General features: G+C 39.5%; 2 protein-coding genes across 2 annotated transcripts; one reads left to right on the forward strand and one right to left on the reverse strand.

Annotated features, from left to right (window-relative positions):
• Positions 1 to 7,471: 7,471 nt before the first annotated feature.
• On the reverse strand, positions 7,472 to 8,906 carry Snup (snurportin-1). Its single transcript, XM_065223685.1, has one exon. The coding sequence runs from the start codon at positions 8,807 to 8,809 to the stop codon at positions 7,688 to 7,690; it is 1,122 nt and encodes a 373-aa protein (XP_065079757.1). The 5' UTR covers positions 8,810 to 8,906; the 3' UTR covers positions 7,472 to 7,687.
• A 3,840-nt stretch (positions 8,907 to 12,746) lies between these two features.
• On the forward strand, positions 12,747 to 14,423 carry LOC135702654 (deoxynucleotidyltransferase terminal-interacting protein 1). Its single transcript, XM_065223686.1, has 2 exons — positions 12,747 to 12,761; positions 12,821 to 14,423. The coding sequence occupies exon 2, from the start codon at positions 12,885 to 12,887 to the stop codon at positions 14,319 to 14,321; it is 1,437 nt and encodes a 478-aa protein (XP_065079758.1). The 5' UTR covers positions 12,747 to 12,761; positions 12,821 to 12,884; the 3' UTR covers positions 14,322 to 14,423.
• Positions 14,424 to 22,554: the final 8,131 nt, after the last annotated feature.

Consider the following 22,554-nt stretch of genomic DNA (forward strand, 5'->3'; position numbering starts at 1 on the left):
CCAATTCGCGATATATTCCACATAGAGTTGATCGATGTTACAAAACCATTCATGGACCTTACTGGTTACCATAACCATTACCATTAATGTTCTCAAACCATAAGTTAAAAGGTTTTAGTATAGTTTTCTTTCCGAAAATGTATGGAGAAAACCAGAATTTTGAATGGTAATGGTTCTTAACAACCCATTATTTGTAAGGTCCACTTCCAAAAAACTATTATACTTAAGGTTGAAACTTTATCATTAAACGTTCATGTAAAGTTCCATAACCATTTCAGTTGAAGTTTAGCAGGGATTATAAACAATTTTAACCATTTTAGGTAAGGTTTATGTTATGGTTCGCGCTTATGCGGGGTGGCTGTCAAATACGAACAATCGTCGCCTACCTCGCATAACTGGTTCCAAACGTAAACAAGCCATAAGAAACCTACAGCGTTTGTTTACGTTTGGAGCCAGTTTCATACAAGATGATCAGTAGGCTGATTTGACAGCACGTCCCCCCCCCCCAGCGTTTATCGTACCGAGTATCGTACGCACACTACGTCACGTATGCGTATAGTGATTAGTGACGTTTAACGCATGCACACTAGCGAGAGCAACGCCGTGTAAAGTTGTTTATTATTTTCCTCTGGCTAACCTAAAAAATGTATGAAAGTAGATCTGTCAAAATGAGTTTGACATCGATTTGTTATGTATTTTCCTCGGATATTCACTAACACACTCTCACATATCGCACCAATACAACCGGACGTGAAAATCTCTATACGCAAAATGTTTTCATCGGGAAAAAAAACTTCATTGAGATAGCTTTATAAAGTATGATTTTGCCAGTAATTTGTTTTCATCAGGAAAATTTTCCGCTATCCAGCTTTCCATGCTCGGTAATGGCGACCTGTTTGTATGAATAAATAGGAATAAATGTATTCTTCACTGTGCTTTTTGACACTAACTGGAGGGCGTATGTTGTTCCATTTTCTTCTGTTCCTGGGAGAGGGAAAGGGAGGGGTCAACATCCGAACATCCAGATAGTGTCAAAACGCACAGTGAAGGATACATTTATTCAAACCAACAGGCCGCCATTACCGAGCATGGAAAGCTGGATAGAGCTTTTTGACGTTTAATCGGCGCACACTACTGCACCCTGGGGGCAAGACAGCTGTACTTAGTGTAAATATATTTGCAGCGAGTAAATTTGAGTTATAGCAACAATCAATACGAAACTAACGATTTTAAATTGGCTCACCACTTTAGTAGCCTATTGGTCCCAAGCAAACGATTAACGTACCCTATTCTAGTTGAAATTCTATTACTACACTATGTTTGTTTTGATTCGCTATGAAAGTTTGACAGATAACATCAGGGGTGTGTGGATTCATGCAGAACATGCAGGGGTGAGTGAAATAGCTTGGGACTGCTTGGGACCGTTGTTCTGGTACTGAGTGAGCCAAAAATAATAATGATTTTCTTCGGGACCCAGTGGTCTTAGAGTTACCTCTATGGTTATAATATGTTATAACGGTTGTCAAAAAATTGCAACACAGAAACCACCATCAAGATAGCGCTATAACATGTTATAACTCTGTAGTCTGAACGTACTATTACCTCTATGGTTATAGCACAAACGAAGTTACAGACGACATACTGGCGAAGAAATCCATTAAAATAATGTGGTTCACTGTAATAGAATTTTCTTGGAAGCTTGTGCCATCATCCACCAGATGGGTTAGTTTTTTTGTTTTGATTTGAACAAAGTTGATTTTGTGTACAATGATTCTTTGACAGTGTGCAAAGAGTGCGTATCATTTTGTCATTTTTTTTTATGCATTTCAGTTTTGAGTAGAGTGAATGAGATAGAACCAAAACATTCTAGTACATTTGGTGAAAATGCTAGTTCAATCTAATAGTAGTGTTGCCATGTGGTACAATCCAGTAGTAGTGGTGTTGCCATGTGGTACACTGAAAAATTGAAATAGCAGGTTAGTCACCAAAGTTTTCGAGCCGCTCCGTCTGTCACTTCGTTTGTGGTTATAGTACGTTCAGACTACAGAGTTATAACAACAGTTATAACATAGAGGTAACTCTAAGACTAGAAGGTCCCGAAATAACGTGCTCAACTTTTTGGCTCAGCTCTGGTACTCTCTTCGGTCCCAAGCTAATCGATTCACCCCTCGAAACATAGGAAAATCCACTAACCCCTCATTTTATCTGTCAAACTTGCATAGCGAATCAAAATAAACATTGTGTATTAGTAGAATTTCGACTAGAATGGGGCACGTTAATCGTTTGCTTGGGACCAATAGGCTAGTCAAGTAGTGAGCCAATATAAAATCGTTAGTTTCGTATTGATTGTTGGTTATAACATGTTATAGCGCTATCTTGATGGTGGTTTTTGTGTTGCAATTAGTTGACAACCGTTATAACATGTTATAACTCTTCAGTCTGGACAGCGTTTTACTCAGATTTACTCAAAAATTAACAAAGTAGTCTCGATTTTCTAATCAAAGAAAATATCGTCTGACAGCATATTTGGTTTTCAACACGAGTTTGAAACGATCAACAGGAATTATATAATCGTTGGGTTTTGTTGTAATGATCCACAAGATTCCATATTTCCCACAAATTAGACGCTGTTGATTGTGGTATATTATGCAGCTGCTCATTTCAGGCCAAATTAGGTCAGCTCTGGCCAGCTTCGTGGAGTTTGTTAACATTAAAAATCATGCCATGGCCAACAACTAAATACAGTGCCGTCACCATCTGTTTATTGACTAAATTTTTCGCCCATGTTTTCTGTATAATATTTCATTAAATATCCAGCGTCTAATTCCTAAAGCATGGTCGAGTAACATCATAAATCGAATAGAGCATTCTATGAATTTATAGATTGCATAATAAACAAAAATTATATGTTGCCAAAAATGAGAAGGCACTGTATTCTGATGTTGTAAAACATACAGGAATGTATTCTATTATATTTATATATTTGTATAAATTAAGTTTTTACAGAGTTTCTGGATGCATAAAACATATAAATTGCTACTAACATTGCTCTAACGTTACACACATAATGAATTTATTGAATTATTTTAGCTTAATTCGAACCTATCGAACCGCACTTTAAGTTCCTACACAGAAATTCCAATTAAACCCACTGCTGCTCTGCTGAGTCGTCCAGGTCCGATGTCCACGATGGTGGTTCTTCGTCGTTCTTGTTATATGCTGCGAATGCAGTGCTACGTGTTATCGATGGTGGCGTTCATCGATGTTGAGCTTATCTTGCAGTTTGGCATAATCGCCATAAAAATCTTCCGTCGACTTTGAACAGCTCGAATTTCATTTCGTACACTTGGTATACGAAAGCGCATTTGCAATTCCTTCGCCGAAATGTCTTCCCGGGTGAGCATTGCTAGCGCACCGTTTGCTCCCGAATAGAAATTGTAATGTAGGAAACATCAGCAGACATCTTCAATACATTAAATTTTAACGTGTATTGCTGTACCCTTAATGTAGTGTGACGTCCAAGTACATAAAAATACATTAGCCTCAAACGTTACATCAGAATCAAACGTCTTGACGATGTAAAATTGACCTCTTTGTCCAGCAGTTTTGGCGTGACTTTCTACCAGCGATTTCACAAAACTGAACCAACTAATTTCTATTTTTTATGAAACGCACAAATGTTGGCTACTTTTCTCGTGGTTCTAGAAGAAAAAAATCTCAAAATCATGTTTTATTTCAAAGTTTGAGTGGTAGTAAACGTCATTTTAACTGTTCAAATGAAGTGGTTAATTGGCTCACTACTTGACTAACCTATTGGTACTAGAAATACTCAGAGGGAGAGATGGGCGGAGGGAATGTTTTGAGCCAAATGAACTGTCAAAATCTGAGCCAATCGAACATTCCAAATAGAATTTTCCGAGGATTTCATATTCTTACTAGAATAAATTTGAGAGTATTGCAATCGAACAGAAATTCAATCACCTTTATGTTTTGTGTGCTTCTCAAATTCAACTATTTTTTGGAACCAATAACAATATTCAAACTCTATTGATTAATTGATCTTCGTTGGATGGCACCAAGAAATGTGCAAAATATTGCGATGCAATCAATTATTATTTTGCACGTAAAACGATTCAAAAATAAAAGTCATTTGAAATGCTAGCTTCTAGCAAGGGTTGTAAGATAATTTAGGAACAAATCCCTGCTGCCGAATTGTATTTTGTTTTCTCCGCCTATCTCTTCCTATGAGTATTTCTAATTAATTATATGATTTGAGTAGTAGCTATACTTAAGATCCGAGAGATGTTGCCCCTTCAGTGGTAGGAAAATCATTTTTGCAGTATGGAGAATATCAGAAAATCCACGATTTGTGACTAAACATGCTTTCACAGAAGGAAACAAATAAACGAGTGTTTACCTTATCACCATAGTAATGTACTCGTGCAATTTTTGTGCACCTAAAACCAAAGATGAATACTAAGATGAAACTGTCGGAAGAAAAGCTTTCTATTTTAGTGTCCTCTTTCACGGTCCCTTTCATCCAATGAATATCCCCCGTATTCAAGGTAATTTTGTGGTTTTGCTGCCCCCTCGGTAGAGATGAAATTTTGCGCTCATTTTTATCAAAACAATCACACGAAAATCAGAGATGTCCCATTTTTTGATTACTCGACGAACAACTAATCGATTATTTTTTGGTTCGCTGTGCTGCCATTTTTCCACCAATGATAGTGCAGCACATGTTTGAAACGATCGGTGATGATCCTTTGGAGATGTTAATGCTTATATCGGCATGATATAACCGATTACAAATATTTTACTTTTCGGTTCGTTAATCGATTAATCGATTATTCGAATGAAAATCGGCCACCACTACATGAATGTGAAACGTCATTTCAAATATTAGGACCATACATAAATAATGATACAATTTGAAAGGGACCGGGGCTAATCACAAATTACGTCCCCACGGTAACTGAAATAAACACGAGTGTTTACCGGTTGCTAAAACTGCCCATAAAGACGATAATGAATAAAAACTGAAAATTTTCATGCATTTCCAAATGGTTTCCTACCATTCCCATACATTCGAAGTGACTGGCCCTCTGGATGTGGATGATGAAAAAACAACAAAACATGATTAATTGGTACCAAGTAAATCGATTAACGTAGTCCATTCCTTCTTCTTCTTATTTCCTTTATTTAACGTCGATCTCTGATCCGCAATCTAATGCCAATCACCGACGGACATCGGTTGCCATCCATTGACGGCAATCGAATGTGCAGGAAGGCAGCTTCCACACCTCAACGTGCAACATTTTGAGACCATCATCATTTTTCTATTTCTCCTATTCGCCACGAGCGCTACCGTTAGATCGCCAATAGGGAAACAGATTAGTGGGAAAACAAACTATCCATTCATCCATGTGTGATAAATTCAGTGCCAACATTTCAAAGGGGCGTAATTGCTTTTGTAAACAATGACTTTAGCCGTCAATTTCTCGTGAATGAAATCTTACCTATCCAAAATAACAATGCTAGCTGGTAGAGGAGACATTCCTCTACCTGCTGGTGTTATTATTTTTCATTAGTGAGCTTTTATTCGCGAGAAATCGACGGCTAAAGTCATTGTTTACAAATGCAATTACGCCCCTTTGAAATGTTGGCACTGAATTGATGAAACTACGCTACGGTCGGCCAGCAGATGAAAATGATAATGACGTTTTGCTAGCTGTCAAATCGTATGGAATATTTTTTAGTACATCATCACTTTTGTGGTTTTGGATTTCAAACCTAGGTGTCGCATGCACTGGTGCAGTTTCGCGTAGATTCATCAATTATTGAGTTATCCAAGCAGGATCTCACGAGCACTACACCACAGACAAACAGACATAAATCTCGAAAGTTGTTCATCGAACAAGCATTTAACGGACAATTTAAAAGCATCGTAGTTGGTAGTACCGCCACTTGTGGCGCGCATAGTCAATTCCCTTGCGTTTGACGTTTACGCACTACCGCCATCTGTTCAGCGTAGTGCCCACCACAGTGTACTCAACAGATGGCGGTAATGTTATAGCGACGATGTTTTGCAGTGAGAAATATTCAATGAGTTATGTTTGTTTGTCTGTGACTACACTAATAATGTTATTTTACACACACTAGCGTATACTGTCATGTGTACGGTAAGAATCAAACATCCATTTAAGAGTAAAAGTGAACCACTACTATTTAATGAGTAGCTTATTATACCAATTAAGTAGTAACTGTTAGCTACTGTTAGCAGAAACTCATTGTTGTTGAAATAATTTACTCATTAATGAGTAAAGCCACTTTTATTAAAAATGGGTTAATTTTTACTCATAAAAGCGTATTTGACTGTTACCGTGCAAGCGTAGGGTTTGTTTTCGTTTTTTTGTTTATTTTTACTTTTGAATGACAGTTCTTACAGCAAACAAAAAAATTCTCATATCTAACAAAAAATTTCATCTCACTAACACACGCAAATCGCACCAAAACGAACCAGCCTGGAGATGACTAGAGATTAGTGACGTTTAACGCAAAAATCGATAAAAATCGTTAATTTTTACTATTAATAGGCACTTTTTACTTTAAAGTAGATAATTTTTAACGTTAATTATTGGTAATCCATGATAACAGATAATTTAGGTATGTGCACTTTCTTCGATTATCAGTAATTTTTACCGATATCTACACGGCGAATGAGAACGACCCAAATTTGAGTTTAATTCACTCATAATCGCCAAAAGTGCAGGAACTCAGCGATGAGTAAATTTGTCTCATGGTTTCCTGTGGAAAACCTAAAAAATCTGCTGGAAAATGAGGAAATTGACGAAAATTTTATTCAGTCTCGGAGTAGTACCATAGAGGTAACTCTAAGACCACTGGGTCCCGAAGAAAATCATTATTATTTTTGGCTCACTCAGTACCAGAACAACGGTCCCAAGCAGTCCCAAGCTATTTCACTCACCCCTGCATGTTCTGCATGAATCCACACACCCCTGATGTTATCTGTCAAACTTTCATAGCGAATCAAAACAAACATAGTGTAGTAATAGAATTTCAACTAGAATAGGGTACGTTAATCGTTTGCTTGGGACCAATAGGCTACTAAAGTGGTGAGCCAATTTAAAATCGTTAGTTTCGTATTGATTGTTGGTAGTACCAATAGACTGAGTGAATTCAATATTTACTTTTCTCAAATCCTGGGAAAACATGTGACAAATTTCACTCATCGCTGAGTTCCTGCATTTTTGGCGATTATGAGTGAACTAAACTCAAATTTGGGTCGTTCTCATTCGCCGTGTGCGGTGAGCAGTTCGCGGATATGATAATGTTCAAATCAATCGTTAATCGCGTCAACGTTGATCCAGAATGAAGTGTTGCGTCCGTTTTTCTGTGATATAGGCATGTTTGCAGATGATTCGGAGAATGCAGTATATATTGACGGATGGAATCGAATCTTCGATTAGCGAAACTTTTAAATTCCGCAGTTGTGAGTTTTATTATCGAGATTATCATAGGTCAAAGGAGTTCTTTAACAGTTCAGTGTTGAAACAACCGTCCAAAATATACCTATTCAGTAATAGTCAGAGCATAAATATTCGATATTTAAATAATTCTTCTTACGGCTGGATGCTACACCTACCTTAGACCAAATGCACCGGATCTAGCCCTCCATCTCAAGCCTTTTCATTTCGTTAATGTCCTTCTGCTGCCAGTGTTCATCTTGGTAGGTCTCGTCTTCCACTGGCACCGCGTCCATCTCCTCCCAAATGGCCAGTTCTCCCGTATCGGTGGTACTGTGCTCATCATCACCTTCTTCCATGTGACTTATTCGTCCGTTACTCCTTCGAGCTCGTTTGTTCGTTAGTTTCGCATCGAACTCGTCCATGTACGCTCGGTAACCGTGCTGTTGGTAATCGCTAGGAATGTTCTGCATGTACTGATGGTTCATGGACTGACCCCATTCCTCCCCGAGGACATCCGGAACCATGAACGGAAACAGCCACGTAACCAAAGGTGTCCTTCCGTGGATGTAGTTTGACTCCTTGTGATAAAACAGCAATCCATCCAACCGAGAACTTCCTTCCGCGAACATCGGATAACGAGCCAGGCAGTCCTCAATCTGATCTCTTGCCTTAAAATCAAACACCGGTAGTAGTTCCAAGCTCCAATGATTTTCTTTCGCCGTGCAGAACCGTTTCTGCAAATTATCCTCCTCCAGTTTGGACCTCAGCCACAGAAATCGAAACTGACATTCGCACTGTACCAGGTCCATCTCGTTGTACACCAGTAGGTCGATTGCGTAGAAAATTCGTTCCTTGGTCATGAAACAGTCCAAAACCGTCACCCGTTGCTTTTTCCCCATCTGGGTGGAAAATCGCGTAATCGATCGTCCGTTCTTGCCGTAGGCCACTGCCAGCCCCTTTCTGATCACCAATAAACATCGGATACCCACGGGGCATGACACTAGGAACCAGTTTTCCAAATCTTCCGGCTTTTCGTACATCCACTCGGAAAGTTGCACTTTGTCGCGGTACAGTTTACTGAACCAAATTTTCGGACGGTATCGCCGTTGCTGTAGATCCACCGAGGAACAATCAGATTCGGTACCCTCGGCTTCGATTAGTTCCAGCAGACCAGGCCGGGCACTGTCAATTTCCGTCTGCCGGAGTCGTTTCTGTTCCTCGAGCAGTGTTCGTCGGCGTTCGGATTGATGCTGCTCCTTGCGGGATTTGTTTTTGTAAAGATCCGTGAACCGGGAGGCGCTGTCGTCCGAATCCGTCATGATGGGTGGGTGATTGATTTGAAACACGATTTATCGATAGCTGAATTTTATTCCATAAAACAATATTTAGGTTTCGGAAACTAATCCGCGTACGCTATACCGAGATATACTTTCCGACTTGACTCTAGTTTCTGTTTTTGTTTTGATCGTGGGTGCAGTTTCCTAACGTCTGATGCCCTGCGTCTGATCAGTGATGCCAGCAATGCAAATTTTTAAATTACCACTTTAGGCTGTGTTCTATTTGGTGAATTTTCACCAAATTAGCTTTCAAATGAAACTTATTTAAGTTAACTATAATCAATTTTATCTTTACCTGTGCTCAATTAAAAATATGTAAAATAGCAACCCTAATAAAATTATGGTTAATTTGCTTAACGACGTGTTATGTATTAAAATATTCAAACATGCTTTTTTATAGTTGGGATGGGGTATTCCCCCCCTCCAATACTGGAATAATACCCCTCACCATCCCTCTCTAACGGGGGAGTTTGGTAAAGAGAGATGATCAAACCGATTTGTACCTTTCTAAAAAGTTGTCCTTACTCGCTTTCTAACTCTCTATATACAATTTTCACACTGCCGTACTCTAAGTGAACTATCAACTCTATACTTTCATCTCATCATCTATCGTATAAAATTTACCACTTTAGTCTGTTATTTGAAATTAGCAGTATCTTCAACTTTGTAAATCGTTGACTTCACGCAGAAGTAATACAAAACATATAGTTAAATCACAGACAAACAGACATAACACATTGAATATTTTTCTCTGTAAAACATCGTCACTAAAACATTACCGCCATCTGTTGAGTACACTGTGGTGGGTAGTACACTGAACAGATGGCGGTAGTGTGTAAACGTCAAACGCAAGGGAATTGACTATGCGCGCCACAGGTGGCGGTACTACGATACTTTAAAATTGACCGTTAAATGCTTGCTCGATGAACAACTTGCGAGTGTTATGTCTGTTTGTCTGTGGTTAAATTATGATTTTTAAACAAACAAATACGATTAAAATAAACTAGAAAATCATATGGAAAAAAAAATATTTTTTTGTGTTTACAAAGCTGTTTAATCAAACAAAAACATTCACGTTTATTTTCAACACGAATTATTTTAAAATAAATGTAACAATATTTTTATTTTCAACATTGATGTCACATGTCTGTTAACATAAAATACGTTTGTTGTCAACCAGGAAGGTGAGGTATACGCTCGAGTATACGAGTGCAATCTTCAAATGCATTTATTAGCGCACACATTATTTCAATAAAATCTGACTAATGCTACGTTACCAATGCTACACTCAATGGACATATAATATAGAAACATATTTATTTTCATATTTTTAGTTGAAAACTGGGTACTGCGGATTCACTCAATGTGCTTGTCACTTGGGAGCCAGTCAGAACTGTCAAACGGGAGCCAAACATTCAGAAGCAACAAACTCAGTTATTGTTCTTACCTCTCGTCATGCATTGCAATCTCATAAAAATGATTCATACTTTTTCATAACACATTCTTAATTGTAAGCTCAAAAACAAAAACCAACAGGCTCAATGATGAAAGTATAAAAACCAGCACAGTTTTTATGACTCAGCTGAGTTTTCAATTGCTGTAAAACATACTTTGACGAAACATGTATGTAAACAAACTTTGATAGAGTCATGGGGGCTCGAGCACTCCTGGCTCAGAGCTTTTGGCGGTAATCAACTAAGAAAGAGCAAAACAATTTTAAACTTGAACAAATTTTCAAGCAGTTTTCCATTGGCTTGCAAAATGAAATCGAAATGTTATTTTGCTTAACGACGTGTTCTGGGTATTATCCAAACCATTTGTGGAATAGTTCTATCATTTGGGTTGCCGGTCGTGTATGGTAATTTTTTAATTAGGGTTGCCTTTTGGGTTCTTTAATTTTGAAAAATATATCGGTATTTATATATCATCTGAAAGAGCTTCGTTTTCTGAGCACAGCGATATTTTTTTTCGAACCCACACACTTTCACCTCGATTTTTAAATCAAGATTTAAAGCAAAGTAATAACTTCACTGTTTGAGACTTAACTGACAAACTGACAGTTCGCTCCCATACAAAGTGACACTGAGGGGCGCTAATAAGGTGATTTTTGCAAATGTAATAGTACTTATTAAAAATAGTTCCAGTCTACCAAAATTTATGAAACTTTGGGTTTGGGTTTCACTTTTAATGCAGATTACGAATATGTTACCATTTCCAATGTTGGTCATATTTCAATACAATACAGATTGTTATTGTTCCTGTTTACATTTAGGCAGGTAAGTAACATTTTAATGAGATGTTTGTTATCCAAATCAATAAATTTTATTATATTCTTGTTCTACCCGATTTCAGGTTATGATTATACCACAGACAAACAGACATAACACATTGAATATTTCTCACTGTAAAACATCGTCGCTAAAACATTACCGCCATCTGTTGAGTACACTGTGTTAGGCAGTACGCTGAACAGATGGCGGTAGTGTGTAAATGTCAAACGCAAGAGAATCGACTATGCATGCCACATATGGCGTTACTACCAACTAAGATACTTTTAAATTGACCGTTAAATGCTTGTTCGATGAACAACTTGCGAGTGTTATGTCTGTTTGTCTGTGATTATACCTCTAATAAATTCCATTCGCCAAACGTTAATCCGGATCTTCTATCTAAATGTCGAGTCGGTCGTCAGGTTGAAGGGAGTTCTCCTGCCACGATCGCGATCTACATAGTCCGCATAGCTGCTATTTGGTGGTTTGGATGACTACACCACAACGGAATTTGTTTTCTCCTGTTTTAACAAGCGAACAGCCCGGGTATGCCTATAGCTAAACGTAATGTGGAAGCCGAACGGAAACCTTTCGCTATGTTCCAATAAAAATAAAAATAATATTGTTATGTTGAAAATGATTTTATATGAATCGATAATATTTAGTTGAAGATGCTTATTTCAAATAACAGACTGTAGTGGTATTTTTAATCACATACGATAATATTTGTTTTTTTTTTTAATTAAAATCAGCTCATTTCATTTTAACTATACTAAAGTTTTTTGACAAAAGCTTGTTTCGAAACAACAATAATCCACTTTTATTTCAACACTGTCATGCTTTTCATTTGACAGTAGTACAATTCATTTTGAAAGTTTAAACTTTTAAAAGTAGTGAGGTTAGTGCTTTTGATTTGACAGCTTGCTGACTTTTGGTTTGGCCAATTGGCAAATCAAAGTTGGCTCTCGTGGAGAATAGAAGAACTATGAAAGTGATGATGGTTTCAAAATTTTCCACGGGAAAGTATACGAGTGCAATCTTAAAATGCTTTTATTTTGTGAATGGAGCATTTTATTTAAATCTGGTTACCCTAATAAAAATTGTATGGTTAATTTGCTTAACGACGTGTTCTGGGTATCATCCAAACCATTTGTGGAATAGTTCAATGATTTGGGTTATCGTTCGTTTATGGTTATTTTTTATTAGGGTAGTGCTACGTTAGTAGAAAACTTCAGGACTACTCAATAGACATATAATACAGAAAACATAATTTCTTTTCAGATTTTTAGGTGTAAACATAGACTTCCGCTTTTCTACCACTGTAGCAGTAACCAGATTTAAATAAAATGCTCCATTTTCAAAATAAAAGCATTTTAAGATTGCACTCGTATACTTCCCCGTGGAAATTTTTGAAACCATCATCACTTTCATAGTTCTTCTATTCTCCACGAGTGCCAACTTTGATTTGCCAATTGCCGTGTCGATTATTGGAGTGCCTTTCCAATCATCAGAAAAGTCCATAATCTGGCACCACTGTTTCATTCGTCTGAATCGTCTGCTCATTTTTCAATTCTAGACAACATCCTTTTCAGAAAGCAACCACCACACAAACAATTTCACGTCATTTGCGTAGTCTAACTTCAGGCAGTTTTCATCAGCGTATCGTAAAATTTTATTTGCACCTAAATTAAGGCGTATACTAATAAAAATATTTAAATTTCAGTCCAATCACGTGTTCGCGTTCCTCATCCCACCGGAAGTCACCTCCCACTGGCAACGGAATAACGATGGTAATTCAACGAGTGTGGCGTTCCTCTTCCACTTCGACCAATAGCAGCAACAACACCAATAGCAACAGTGTCGTCCTTGCAACATCATCGGCAGCTGGTACTGCAGCAGTAGCAGCAACAAGTTCCTCTGAATTGGCGCCACAAAATGCGACCTCCAGTGAGTCAGAAGGTTCGGTGGGTGGTCAACAGCAAGGTGGCAACTCGAAAATGCAACGTCCCAAGCTCAGTGGAGAAGCAATGCTCGAGGTGCTAAAGATGCGCTACTCCGGACGGTCACATGCCAATCAATCGGCCGGTGAGGCGGCGCTGAAATCACTTGAATTGCTCCGAGCCAACATTCAATATCTGTTCGATAAGGAGATCGAGGTGGTTATCAAGAAATTTAGCTCTCTTTTCTTCATACCGGCTATTAAAAATATCAAGGAGAATCTTGGGGAGAGTGCAATCTCGGAGGAGACTTTGAAGGCTATCTATTGTTCCATGTTGGAGAACAGCAAGAGTCAGTACGTGGGACAGATTGCTTCTCCAGCGGAGAATTCTCTATCGAGAGCTAACACTCCGGGAATGGAGTTGAGTGATTCTGATTCGAGCACCGATAATACTGTCCCTTCGGGAACTACCAGTCTACTTCAGCAAGCATTGAAGCGAAAACTTCCGGAACCGAATCAACCGGATACTTTCAAGCGGCAGTATTTCCTTCAAGGTTCTCTGTACTCTCAGAATCACTACTCGATCCTGCAATCGCTGGGAAACGTCCAAGGCTCGTTGCCATATCAGATTAGACCATCGGTCTTGAATCCCACCGTCTATACGACCACCATCAGTCCGGAGACTCAGTTCATTTTGGATTTGAAAGCCGGTCGAGCTTTGGGTGTTCCGGATTTTCGTGAGCGATTAGCCAACAAGCACCCAGAAATTCTTCGCTACTGTCCGGATAATCAGGATCGAGATTGGTTGCTTCAGCAGAAGCAAATCTCCCCGCTCAACAGAAATGGTCGCTTCTTCCTACTGGTACTGGACGAAGTAAGGAAGCTCGCCGAACGAAACTCGGAATATGCCAACAATCCCTACATGAAGCTGTCCGATCTGCAAGGTTTCAAGCTGACGGAATTCATCTACGCCAAGGTTCAAAAGTTGATCAAGGACAGTGCCGAGTCGAGCATCAAATCACCAACGGTGTCCACGTTGGCCACATCATCATCGTCATCGTTATCGCCCGCAGTTCCTAGCATAATTCAACCGAGGCCACGAGTATCCTCACTGAGTTCCTCACACGCTACACTGACGGCACTCCTGTCATCGCCGCAACAATCCCAACCCAGCGTCTGCAGCCTATCGGAGCTGGTGACGGTTTCCAATGCGGTGATGATCACCAGTCAGTCAGGCCAGGAAGCGGGTTCCACTGGAGGCAGTGGCGGAGATGTGAAAACATAAAACTGAGATTCCTAATTAATTTGAATTGAAAAGTGATAAAAACAGTTACTGTGCTAAGGATGCTAAGGTTAGAGGTGGCATTTGATGCTTTAGGTGTGTACATATCAGGATTTTAGGACATCTGCAGTGGTACGTTTAAACCGGTTTTAAAATGAACTTTACTGTATTTAGGAAGGTATGAATCGATGAATGTTTGTTCGTGTGCTGTTCGTGGCTGTATTGCGCTTTATATGTTTTAGGTGAATACACTTTTAACCAGAGCGAACAACTGTTTTAATTCTTTGATTTCTGATAGCCTTGAATAGATTAACGGCATGGTTGGTTTCTGCAACAGATGTCGTGAGTTAAAAAGAAAGCCACGGCATTTTCAATGTAGGAACCTCTTTTGAAAGAAATATTTGGCCACCAAATATTATTTCTGTTTTCACTTCTAAAATCGATATTTTTTGGAAAATTGTTCAAATCTCCACACATAATCTTTTTAAATAACGAGGATTATGTCTTTCGGCAACATGTTGGGAGTGCAATTTAAAAAAAAAAAGTAGAAGGGTCTGTGCCTAGGAACACAAACGGAAGCTTGACGTAGGACCGCTAGTGGACGGAATAAATGTGAAGAGCATTTAGGTCCTTTATTTGATCAATTATCTATTATCTCAACTGTTTCCGTTTTTGAATTGTAGGCCAAACCAAATTGTAGTAGTTTTTTTCGAAGAGAAAGTTTATTAAGAGAATCAATCAAAATCACTTGCACCCCTGCTTCCAAGCTTGGTTACAAGATTACAACTCTGGAGAGCATTTTGTGTGGTCGTTGGGGGCTTGTTGTTTTGAATATGGACAAACAAGCACAGATAAATTCTATTCCAACTCTTTACTGATGTAAGCTTGATGGCTTGAACGGCCGTTTTATTGAAGAGGACATCCATGGCAACTTACGCTTGGCGTGTTTAGTGTAGGTGACAGCATTACGGATCTCATGTTTCAGGAACACCTTCAGCACACCTCGTAAATCAGACCGGAGATACGTCAGACACCGCCACGGCGAGCCAGACGACGGAAGGTGGTTATCTCGAAGAATTTGCGTTTGGTTCTGAATATGGCGATGAGTGTGCAAAATATTACGCAATTCCATCCTCCCTATCCACACGCGCCCGAGGATCGGAAGCGAATGCCACTTCGACTTGTTTCGTCTACTTACTACTCTATGACGACTGTGCTGGGGAAGCAGCATATGAATGTAGGTAATTGGTGGATTTGTTAGTTAATTCGACGCTTTTGGACAATGCTGGACATTTACCAGTTTATCAATAGTTTCTTGTTGAAAATCAACATTCGGAAGCATTGTTATCGCTGCGTAGCCATATTTCTGATCGATTGGTGACAAAATTATTGAAATTGGATCAGGGGCAGCTGAGTTATTAACGTTCAAAATCTTTCTTAATTTGTTACATGTTCCATTTTCGGTTTTCACAAAGTGTACCCCCATATAGAAATCAAAGACGTAGTCCTACGTCAAAACGAAGTCGATCGCGTTACGAAAAGTGGTTGGATTTTGACCACTTATAACTCTGTCAATATCGGATGGCTTTTAATTCTAAACAAGCCAATCGATTGTAAAGACTAAGACTTTTTCAATTTTCAAAAGGTCCCTGCGAAAAGCGCTTTCCCCAACACAGATTTCAAGATCGAATTCCATCCGGTCTCGCCGAACGGTGCTTATTCAATCACCGCGTGTTGTGAGTGGGGATATCCAGTTGCATTTCTCCAGTACACAACGAAAGGCTCCCCGCAAGCAGCTAGCTATCAAGGCTGCCCTTAAGAGCCCTCGATTCATCGAAGAAGGAGGAAGAAGCCGCACCGCTACTGATCGGATTCAGTTGCTCGTCGTAAGCCGCTGTGGGCTATGACCGAATACCACATAACTTGTCAATTAACCAGAAACACTTCGATTTGAGGTAAGGTTTTCTCCAAGACGCTAGAAAAATGCAAAACAATCTCGAATCTATATGATTGATTCCGGATATCTCACGATTGGTAAATTTTAGCAAGAAATTTCTCCCATAAATTTGGTTTTTGACGTAGGACTACGTCTGTGTTTTCTTTATGGGGATACACTTTGTGAAAACCGAAATTGGGACATGTAACAAAATTATGCAAGATATTGAATGTTAATAACTCAACTGCCCCTGGCTCAATTTCAATAATTTTATCACCAATTGATCAGAAATATTTCTACGCATCTGTTAAACTTAAGACTTCATCATTTTTCAAAATGTCACTACTGAAAATTGCACGATTGTGCAACTGTTGCTATGGTAATTAAAATTATCACCGATTGCCTGCGAAAAGCAATTTCCCTATCACAGATTTCAAAGTTGAATTCCATTCGGTCTCACCAAACGGGTTTTAATCAATCACCGTGTGGTGAGTGGTGGTGTTCTCCAGTACACAACGAAAGGCTCCCCACAATCAGCTAGCTATCAAGGCTCGATGTGCGGTATAAGAGGTGAGGAGAAAGGAAACTAGTGGACTCTTTCATTCTGACGGTGTTCTTATGCAACAACAGACGTGACGTCACGTCTGTTGCTGCATAAGAAGACGCGAGTACGAAAGAGTCCACTAGTTTCCTTTCTCCTCACCTCTTATACCGCACATCGATCAAGGCTGGCCTCAACCGCTGATCGGATTCAGTTCCAATCACCGTGTGTGGTGATGTCCGATCGTTGGCATCAGCAGCAGCCGCATCAGTGCTTTCGGCGCGTGGCGTTGAACATTGTTCTCCAGTACACAACGAAAGGCAAGCAGCGAGCTGCGTCCCACATGAGCATCCATAGAAGGAGGGAGAAGCCGCGTCACTATTAATCGGAATCAGTAGCTCTTGGTGAGTCGCTGTGGGTCATCTATGCCAAGCGCGTCACCCTCATTCCAAACAACATATAGCTCACCAGCCTCATCACCCTAATAGCTCAGCTCAGCATTACTCAACTATCACGACAAAACGGTCCTTTTCAGGACCACCATAAATTTTTAAAAGAGTAGTTTTAGGAAATTTGCCTAAGTCATCAATCGGATGTCAGTTCCCATATCAAGAAAGAGCTGAAATTAGGGCGTAACAGCTTTTGTAAACAATTATTTCTTTCGATGATGTCTTGAAATTTAAGGCTCCCCCACACAAATCAACATCACCATAAGACTTCCCCTACCCGACGGTAATGTTGGTTTGCGTGGACGTGCCTTGAATTCCTAACATCATCGAAAGATGTCACTGTTTACAAAAGCTGTTACGCCTAATTCCAGCTCAATCTAGATATGTTTAAATCTAACATACCATGTACTTTAAGGCAATATTGGGGGTGCAATTTCAAAAAGCAAAGTCGGTTGCGGCATGAAAGGGGTCTGATTTTGATCAAGAGATGATCGATATGAATTTTTTCTATGAATCTGTTAAAATAAAAACTATAATTTTTTTAAATGTCACTACTGAAAATTGCACGAATGTGCAACTGTTGCTATGATAATTAAAATTATCACCGATTGCTTGCGAAAAGCGATTTACCTATCACAGATTTCCAAGTTGAATTCCATCCTGCAAGCAGCGAGTATCCATAGAAGGAGGAAGCACCGCTATTGATCGGAATCAGAAGCTCTGCGTGAATCGCTGTGGGCCATTTTTGTCAAGCGCGTCATACTAAAGAGTATAAACGCTCAAATTCCTATTCCTACACAAAATACAAGCTCCTGCTGCAGTTAACAAATAAGATTTATTATATAAGACTACGTAGTCCTACGTCATCATTGCGTACAACCCAATAGGGCTGTCTCTTGTAGTTTTTTAAATTATTTATTGAACGAAAATGCGCATTTTTTTCATCAGAAAACGAGGTGTTTCCGTGATGGGAAAAAATGGTTTCCCTAACACAGTCGCCGAATATTGATACGGAGCACGTAATCCTACAACCTTTTACTTTTTTTCAAATGAAAAAGCATAATCATAAAACGGAAATTAAAAGCGAAACGTATTAACATACTTTAAGATTTCCTCAGATAAAAACCCACTGCTGATTGGAGTCACGACGTGCGTGACGTAGTTTTCGATGTCCTGCTCTTTAACAGGGCTCAAGTTTAAAGAAAGTAAAAATTGTCGAACAGCCATATGCCTCTTTTCTGCACACCTGCTGGGCAATTCAGCGGTACGCTGGCCATCGGACGTCTGCGTATTGTTCCTACAAATAGGGTTACGGTATGTAATGTGGGTCTAGTCCTTTCATTCGGCCTATCACGCAAATAAATAATTAATTAAGGAATATTACACAAAAAATAAGGAAAATATTGATCACTGATGATTGATAAATGTGTACCACACACAAATCAATTTATATCACAACATTTCAATACATTTTCAGCTCTCGTAAGTAATAAAACTGGTTGAGAATATCACAATGTTCGGAGTTTTTAGCCGCCATGACTTATAAGGTTAAGATGGGAAGGTTGACTGACGATCATCAAATGGCCTGATTATGGCATTTATTGATTGGAATTACCTGATAATACACACTAGACGTAAAACTTACAGTTGCTGTTTGAATATTTTATGTTTATTTTAATTGTTTAACAACGTTTTCACAAGTAAAACATGGACCCAACTTTAGGGACACATTTCTTTTCTATGTTCCTAACTATGGCCCATGAAATTCATTTGACAGCATATAGCAATAAGAGTAACGTCAACAATGTTGTTTTGCATTTGGATGATAAGGAACGAACAGGAAGGGAGATTTTTTCTGCCAAACCTGTATAATGAACATCACAATGTTCTGATTTAGATATTCTGCGGTCAAAAGACGATAAGCGAAATTTTTAATTTTTAATTTTTAAATTGAGTGATTTAATGTAGTTTTCGTAAAATTTTCTCTAAGAAATGTTTTGAGGAATGAAGAGCATTAAGTTAACAGTGATAGTAATAAAAAAAAGTAGAGGGGTATGTGCCTCAGGGCACGGACGGAAGCTTGACGTAGGACCGCTAGTGGACGGAATAAATGTGAAGAGCATTTAGTTCTTTTAATTGATCAATTATCTATTATCTCAACTCTTTCCGTTTTTGAATTGCAGGCGTACCAAATTTGTAGTAATCTTTTTCAAAGAGAAAGTTGATTAAGAGAATCAATTAAAATCACTTGCACCCCTGCTTCCAAGTTTGGTTGCAAGATTACAACTCTGGAGAGCATTTTGAGTGGTCATTGGGGGCTTGTGGTTTTGAATATGGACAAACAAGTACAGATAAATTCTATTCCAACTCTTTACTGATGTAAGCTTGATGGGTCCGAAAGCTTACAGCAACGGCCTGAAAAGGGCCATTTAATTGGACATCCATGGCCACTTACGCTTGGCGTGTTTAGTGTAGGTGACAACATCAAAGACCTCATTTTCCAGGAACACCTTCAACACACCTCGTAGATCAGACCGGAGATACGTTTGACACCACCACGGTGAGCCAGACGACCGATGGCGGTTATCTCGAAGAATTTTGCGATGACGCTTGGCGCCTACTTTACCAGACATTTTCCTCCTTTGCCACGACCAGTCAATTGTTGCTTGTTAGGTGTGAAGGATTGGACTAGCCACCACCTTCCTACTGCTGCTATTGCTGTTCGCCGTGGTCCGAACCGAAAATCAGCTAATGCCATACAGCAGCGCTCTTTTATATCTTTTCAGGTTAAAGCAGAATGATGTGCAACCAAGTGGTATAAAAGCTACAAAGACTCCTCCCATTATAAGTAGTTTGCTATCAAGTAGCGACACTGGCTCTTTTCCTTTTGCGTACACGGCGAATCAAAACGACCCAAATTTGAGTTTAGTTCACTCATAATCGCCAAAAGTGCAGGAACTCAGCGATGAGTAAATTTGTCTCATGGTTTCCTGTGGAAAACCTAAAAAATCTGCCAGTAAATGAGGAAATTGTCGAAAATTTTATTCAGTCTCGGAGTAGTACCAATGACTGAGTGAATCAAATCTTTACTTTTCTCAAATTCGGGAACTTTTCCCTGGAAAATCCTGGAAAAACCTGGGAAAACATAAGGCAAATTTACTCATCGCTGAGTTCCTGTACTTTATTTCTTATTTCTGAGATAACTAAACTCAAATTTGGGTCGTTCTCATTCGTCGTGATATCACCTTGAAATATATCGGCGCCGGTGGTTAGCGTGATTATCTCTCACCTCAGTCGGCACCACCGGCATGTTCAAAGGCATAACATCTCTGATCACGCCTTCCTTTGGGAAGTAAAGCCGTTGGTCCCCGGTTGAGTTGATGGGTCGATTGGTAGGGTTCAGGTGTGGGAGCTGCCTCCTTGGCGTCGGTAGCATTGGAGCTCAGTACGGAAAACAAATCTCGCGTCACTTTTCAATAGGTCCTATCTACATTGATCGATTCTCTTCATCGACACTCTCTTTCGTAAATAACTAGGCTTCACAAATCTTTCCTGCCGTCTTCGTCGAATTAGATGCTAGATTGTTGCTTCTTCCATCGAAAATATCCGGCCGTGGCGATTCAAAATTGATCAAGGTTGATCAAAATAATTTGTACCCCTGCTTCCAGTTTGATTACATGAGCATTTTGTGTGGTCGTTGGTTCTGAATATGGACAAACAGGCAGATGAATTCTATTCCTACTCTTTACTGTAATAAGCTTGGTGGCCCTGAAAAGAGCCGTTTTGTTGCCAAAGTTGGTGATGACCTCCGAAACCAAACAGAGTGCGTCTCTGTCACTTAAAAACGTAGATGACATCCATGGCCGCTTACGCTTGGCGTGTTTAGTGTTGGTGACAGCATCACGGATCTCATTTTTCAGGAACACCTTCAGCACACCTCGTAAATCAGACCGGAGATACGTCAGACACCGCCACGGCGAGCCAGACGACGGATGGTAGTTATCTCGAAGAATTTGCGTTTGGTTCTGAATATGGCGATGAGTGTGCAAAATATTACGCAATTCCATCCTCCCTATTCGCACGCGCCCGAGGATCGGAGGCGAATGCCACTTCGACTTGTTTCGTCTACTTACTACTCTCTGACGACTGTGCTGGGGAAGCAGCATATGCATGTAGGTAATTGGTGGATTTGTTAGTTAATTCGACGCTTTTTGGACAATGCTGGACATTTACCAGTTTTTCAATAAGTTCTTGTTGAAAATCAACATTCGAAAGCATTGTTATCGATGCGTAGCCATATTTCTGATCGATTGGTGATAAAATTATTGAAATCGGACCAGGGGCAGCTGAGTTATTAACGTTCAAAATCTTTCTTAATTTGTTACATGTTCCATTTTCGGTTTTCACAAAGTGTACCCCCATATAGAAATCAAAGACGTAGTCCTACGTCAAAAAATACATCAGAAAACGTTACCAAGAGCGTTTTTTTGAGGATCAAACAAGATAGGACGAAGTTGCATCCATAAATAGACCCAATTTGGGGACAATAGACCCATATTACATACATTTCCCTCGTGAGTTATTGTCTTAAAAAAAGTAAGTTTTTCAACTTTTCGTGGTTTCTGATAGCAAACGACATGATAAGCATATCTAAGCATACCATTTAGCAGTAGAATATCGTTTGCAGGTAAATTCATTGATGAGTTATGATTAAAAACGTAATCGATGGCTGCATATTAGACCGAGGTTAGGGACGTATACCCTATATCTTAACTATTAAAAACGAATTTAAAAACAAACCATCCATCAACGAAAACAGTGAATAAGTAAAGTTTACCTGTCTTATATTTGAAGTTTGTGACATGGCACAGCACTTTTCCGGCAAGCACAACCCAATCTCCTACCGATACCTGCTGCAATGGTGCGTTCCGTATCATGGGTGTTGGTTCTTTGGATCTTATTTGCCAGAAGCGCTGTAGCCGATCTCTTGACCGTTTAAGTCAACCAGATCGCGTACGGTTTTTTTTTATATATTCAGAACTCTTCCATTTCTATGAATCCGGAACATACTTACCTTACCAATCAGGCTAAGGTCTTGTTGTCCTCTGTTGTCCGAAGAAGTCGTTTCCACTCTACTCGATCCATGGCAACACTTCGCCAGCCTCATAGTCTGTGAAGGGTCGGCAGGTCGCCTTCTGCTTGGTCGATCCACCTTGCCCGCTGCGCGCCTCTTCTTCTTGTTCCTGTTGGGTCGTTTTCTTGAATCATTTTCACTGGGTTGTCGTGCGGCATTCTTACGACGTGCCCAGT

Source organism: Ochlerotatus camptorhynchus, unplaced genomic scaffold, assembly GCF_037179485.1.
Source record: "Ochlerotatus camptorhynchus isolate MF236.1 unplaced genomic scaffold, CSIRO-AGI_Acam_v1.1 ptg000196l, whole genome shotgun sequence".
NCBI lineage: Eukaryota > Metazoa > Arthropoda > Insecta > Diptera > Culicidae > Ochlerotatus > Ochlerotatus camptorhynchus.